At 44.4% G+C, this 5,926-nt stretch overlaps 1 protein-coding gene across 1 annotated transcript in view; it reads right to left on the bottom strand.

Annotated features, from left to right (window-relative positions):
- The window catches only part of ZNF786 (zinc finger protein 786), a 27,966-nt gene that overhangs the window by 1,221 nt on the left and 20,819 nt on the right, over positions 1 to 5,926 (bottom strand). Inside the window, 2 exon segments of the mRNA XM_010843887.1 lie at positions 37 to 1,076; positions 3,198 to 3,350. Of these exon segments, the coding sequence (XP_010842189.1) occupies positions 37 to 1,076; positions 3,198 to 3,350 (1,193 nt within the window).

Genomic DNA, 5,926 nt, shown 5'->3' with positions numbered 1-5,926 from the left:
CCCCCGCAGGTGCTCGCGCAGCTTGCACGGATGGGCGAAGCCGCGGCCGCACTCGTCACACGCCAGCGGCCTCTCACCTCCGTGCCGCAGCCCGTGGGCCCGCAGCGCGCTCCTCAGGCGAAAGCCTAGGCCGCACTCCGGGCCTGTGCAGGGCGGCTCATGCGAGGGCGGCTGCCGGTGGAGCCGCAGCCGCCCACGTTGGCGGAAGGCCCGACCACACTCAGCGCACAGGCAGGGCCGCTCCGCGCGGTGCACGTGAGCGTGGTCAGAGAGCCTGCACCGCTGGGAGGGTCGCCGGCTGCACGCACCATAGGAGGACGGTCTCTCCCCTCCGGGGCCAGGCTTGAGGGCCTCCGGCCCCCCAGCCCAGCGGCCACACTTCTGACCAGCTAGGTTCGAGCTCGGAGGGAGCTCGTCCTGCTCAGAGGCCGCCCCGGCGCCCTCTCTCGGGGAGACTGGCCTCTCCATGCCCGGGGGGCCCCGGGAGGCACCCTCGTCGCAACCGGGGTATGGAGACGGCCTTGGCGGTGTCACACGGTGGCCCCACGTTTCTTCACTTTCGAGGCCCAGCGGGCGGCTCTCCTCAGCCCGGACCGCCAGGGGGCTAAGCAAGTGCGGTTTCCGGCGGAAGCCCCGCCCACATCCCGGGCAGCGGAAGTGAGTCTGGCTCCGAAGCTGCTGTGCCTCGGGTTGTTTGCTGAGTTGCTTCCAGGCCTTCGAGTGGCTCCCCTGGTGCCACTCTAAGAGGTCCTCATTCCAAAAGCTTTCCCCACAGAAGGCACAGGACTGCTGGAGGCCCTCCCCTGAGGCGGTTTTCTGGAAGCCTGGGATACCCAGGGCCCTGGGGCTGGCGATTTTCTCTCTTTGGGTGGGTTCCCTGGAGCTGTGGACCGCTGGGAGTAGAGCCCAAGTGTTAGGTCTCTGTGGGTTCACGAGGGCGACGGCTTGGTCAGGCCTGAAAGAAACATCTTCACTTTTTTCTGATAAGGGTTCACAGGAACGGTGGCTCTGAAGAGGATCTACTTGGAAATAGCAATGACCTTCTTCTGAACTCACAGCTTGTTGGTTTCCTAAAACTGAAAACAAGATTCAGTCAGTGTCCCAGCCTATGTCATGGCTAAGGCTTTTGTGGCCAGAAGCGGTAATCTGAGGTGGCCCAGGAGCCCAACTTTCACCGAACTAAACCAGCAGCTCCTTTCAGTGGCAGTCAGTTTCATGACCAGGAGAATCATGAGCCCTAGTTTAGGACTAAACTGAACAGACCTATCTTAGAATACTAAAAAAAGGACACTTAGGTCACAAGCGTAGGGCCTAGTCTCTGGCATCAGACTGGGTTCAAATCCAGTCTTTTCACTGTGCTGCCTTTGTCAAGCTAATCTCCAGCTTCAGTTCCTTTTCCTGTTAGAAATGGAAACAGCAATACATAACTGTTATGAGGACTGTATGAGTTAATGTGTGTAAAGTGCTTAATGTGGGCTTGGGATGCTGCAGGTACTCTGTAAATGTTCACCATTATTATGACCTGGGGACCACCAGTCTTGTCCCATTTGGATGTGCAGACATTCCTGGTTCAAAAAATAATGACGGTACTGTTCCTGGCAGCATTAAGCCCTGACTAACACTATGGTTGGGATTCCCGAGTGGCTCAGTGGTGAAGAACCCGCTTACCAACACGGGAGATGTAGGTTTGATCCCTGAGTAGGGATCTCCTTCCTGGAGAAGGAAATGACAACCCATTCCATGGTTCTTGCTTGGAAAATCTCATGGACAGAGGTGCGCTACAGTCCTCAGGGTCACAAAAAAGTCAGACACAGCGTAGAGACTACACACCACCACTATGGTCACGTGTAACCCGTGAGCTGCCCTAAGACCAGCTGCTTCTCCCTCCTCACCTCTATTCCTATCAATCTTGTAAAAAGGTTTCTTAGAAGAACTGATAACAGATGGTAAAAAGTGAAACAATTTGTGAGTAAAACTCTACTCTCCTGAAAGAGGCAGCTAAAAAGTAAACTATTGACAAGATTTCTTGGAATGATATTCCCATTTGACTTTCTCTTTCCTTACTCTGTTAAAGAATCTGCCTGCAATGCAGAAGACCCCAGTTCAATTCCTTGGTCAGGAAGACCCACTGGCGAAGGGATAGGCTACCCACTCCAGTATTCTTGGGCTTCCTGCATGGCTCAGCTGGTAAAGAATCTGCTTGCAATGCAAGAGACCTGGGTTCAGTCCCTGGGTTGGAAAGATCCCCTGCAGAAGGGAAAAGGCTACCCACTCCAGTATTCTGGCCTGGAGAATTCCATGGACTATATAGTCCACGGGGTTGCAAAGAGTCGGACATGACTAAGTGACTCACTTTTTCCTTGCTCTAATACTGACTGTTAAGAATCCAAAAATCTTAGACTTTCTTATCATGACAAGAAACAAAGGAGTTGCTGATTCCCCCTGCCTGAAGAATAGCGAGTATTTGCTGAACTCTTTACTGTGTTGCCAGATATCATCTTAACATTCTACATATATGCTGCTACTGCTAAGTCACTTCAGTCGTGTCTGACTCTGTGCGACCCCATAGACGGTACCCCACCAGGCTCCCCTGTCCCTGGGATTCTCCAGGCCAAAACACTGCAGTGGGTTGCCATTTCCTTTTCCAATGCATGAAAGTGAAAAGTGAAAGTGAAGTCGCTCAGTTGGGCCCGCCCTCAGTGACCCCATGGACTGCAGCCTACCAGGCTCCTCCGTCCATGGGATTTTCCAGGCAAGAGTACTGGAGTGGGGTGCCATTGCCTTCTCCATCTACATATATAAACTCACTTAATCCGACTCTTTGTGACCCCATGTACTATACAGTCCGTGGAATTCTCCAGGCCAGAATACTGGAGTGGGTAGCCATTCCCTTCTCCAGGGTATCTTCCCAACCCAGGGATCAAACCCTGGTCTCCCACATTGCAGGTGATTCTTTACCATCTGAGCCACCAGGAGAGGATGAATAACTGGCCCAGGTTACCTGGAAAAGGCAGGACCCAGACTCAGGATGCAGAACCCATAATCCTAGCTACTGTGCTTTACTGCCTTTCTCTGGAATATACCAGATGTTAAGCCTCAGTTCAGTCAAACAGGAAGGCACCACCAAAGAAATGGAACTAAGAAACATGAATGTGATGTCTTAAGGACAGAGCCTTAAGAAATCTCTTAAAACTCACCTGAAAATGGCTGTCCCTCAATAAGTGGATCAAAATGCAAATCAGCAGCAGAGCAAATTATGTTTCTTGATTCCTGTGATTCTCCCCATTTCTTAAAGAGTTCTCTCCCCTGCTCAATCCAGGATATTAGTTCTGGTTTGGGAAGTCCATTATCTGTACAGAAAAGTCAGAAAAAGTAGTTTGGTTTCCTTGAGCACTAAATTTAGAAGCACAGTAAGTTGTTTTTAAATTTCCTAAATCTACTCCTGGTAAAATATATGAGAAGAGATGTTTGAAAAATAGAGTATAGGTTTACACAAAGAGAAGCAAAACTGCCCACATTGTGTAACACTGCTTCCTAACTGACTGGGACCTTCAGATGAGTTGTATGTTTAATTTTGTTTTGGTCCTTGTACAGCTAGCAATGCTGCATTCTGTCATGGGTTTATTAAAACTTACCAGTAGTGTGCTTTGAGAATGCTGGAACAACACCTGAGACAACTGGCAATATCTTGGGAATACAGCGTAAACAAAAATAAGAGCAAGAAGGACTATTCTAGGAAATTTCAATGTACCTAGCTTCAGCTAAAACATTCTCTGAGGAGTACTTTCGGTAACATTACAATCACAACCTAAAACACAGTAGACTTCTGTTAGAATAGAAGGGGTTGCAATGAATGAACAGATGAAAATAGTTACAAAATTCTCTAATATATGACCCTAGTCCCCTGGAAGAAAAGTTTACTCTATTTTCAAGTAAAACTTTCTTTCAATTATATTTAAAAGAACCAAAAGTATGCTTCATGGGTTGCTAAAGAGAGATTAACAGAAGGTCCAGATCAGAGAAAGAGGATAAGCTGGGTAATGCCTTAGGGATAAAATGTCAGAGAGTAATCATGTACATGTGGAAACTGAGCACACTGTGCCAGATTCCTCACTAGCCCTCTGAAATCTGACTTCAACCCCAAATTAATTCCAAGGCTCCTTTCATGATAAAAGGAATCACTATCTTTTATTCAAATCCAAATACCTATTCTCAATCTTCATCTGGGTTGAACTCTCTGCATCTTTTAAAATAAAACCATCTTCCTAAAAAAAAATAAGAAAACAAGTCCATGTATAACCATGTCAAAAAGAATAAAATACTACGAATAAATTTAATGAAAAAATAAGATACAATAAAAATCATAAAATGTTGAAAGTAATTCTAAAAAGTCCTAAATAAATGAAACGGTATGAATTGGAAGACTTAGTATTGTTAAGATGACAATATTCTCCAAACCCCATCTGCTTTTTGTTTTTTGGTAGAAACTGACAAACTGATGGTAAAGCAATGGTTAATTCAAACAGTGTGGTATTGGCATAAGGCTAGACATAAAGATCGAAGAAGCAGAATTCAGAATCCAGAAATAAACTGCCATTTTTATGGTGAACTAGTTTTCCAAAAGGCTGTCAAGATAATTCAATGGGGGGAAAGAAGGCTTTCCAAAAAACGGTGTTGGGACAACTGGATATTTATATGCAGAAGAAGTTGGATTCCTATCTCACACCGTGTAAAAAAAATTAACTCAAAATGGATCAAAGAAGGGGAATAAAAAGGATCAAAGACCTAAATATAAGCACTAAAACTATAAAATTCTTAGAAGAAAACATAGGAGTGAATCTTTATGACTTTGGATTTGGCAATGGTTTCTTAGATATGACACCAAAAGCTCAAGAAACAAAAGAAAAAAATAAACTGGACTTCATCAAAACTTAAAACGTCTGTGCTTCAAGGACACAATCAAAAACAGACAACCCAAGAACCAGAGGAAATAGGCGCAAATCACATATATGATGTGGGTCTAGTATTCAGAAGAAATAGAGAGCTCTCATATCTCAACAGTAAAAAAAAAAAAAAAAAAATTTAAAAATGGGCCAACTATTAATATTTTAATAAACATTTCTCCAAAGACAATATACAATGAAAAGATGCTCAACATGATTAACCATTTAGGAAATGCAATGATACACCACTTTACATCATTTGATCTTGATGCTTGAACATTTCTTTTTGGGTGGCACAGTAATCATGACTGTATTATTTTTCTTTCTCTATAGATTCAATTAACTGGTAACAATGAAAATAATATAATATCTTGGATTAATGTTTTAGAAATACTCCATAGAAACTAGAAAGCTTGATTATGGTAATAAGACAGAATGTAAGTATCAGAAATGCTGCAATATAAAAGAAGTGGTCTGGCTGGCAGGTGTTGGCAGGAGAAGCAGAGGAAATATAGCAGAACTAATTACCTTATCTTTATAGACTAAAGGGATCAAGAGATATCAAGTTGATGAAACATGATCTAGAAGTTTATCATTTAAATTATAAAGGTAGCAAATAGAGGCAGTAAAAAACTATCAAAATTTGAGGAGATGATAGAAGAAGGATAGTACACAGTAAGGAGTTAAGGCTGTCTAGATGACACCACCCTTATGGCAGAAAGTGAAGAGGAACTAAAAAGCCTCTTGATGAAAGTGAAAGAGGAGAGTGAAAAAGTTGGCTTAAAGCTCAACATTCAGAAAATGAAGATCATGCCATCTGGTCCCATCACTTCATGGGAAATAGATGGAGAAACAGTGGAAACAGTGTCAGACTTTATTTTTTTGGGCTCCAAAATCACTGCAGATGGTGACTGCAGCCATGAAATTAAAAGACGCTTACTCCTTGGAAGAAAAGTTATGACCAACCTAGATAGCATATTCAA

The sequence above is a fragment of the Bison bison genome, unplaced genomic scaffold (assembly GCF_000754665.1).
Source record: "Bison bison bison isolate TAMUID 2011002044 unplaced genomic scaffold, Bison_UMD1.0 scf7180017864191, whole genome shotgun sequence".
In the NCBI taxonomy this organism is placed as follows: domain Eukaryota; kingdom Metazoa; phylum Chordata; class Mammalia; order Artiodactyla; family Bovidae; genus Bison; species Bison bison.
Note: the sequence above shows the minus strand (reverse complement) of the source record. Positions and strands in the feature narration are given on the sequence as shown.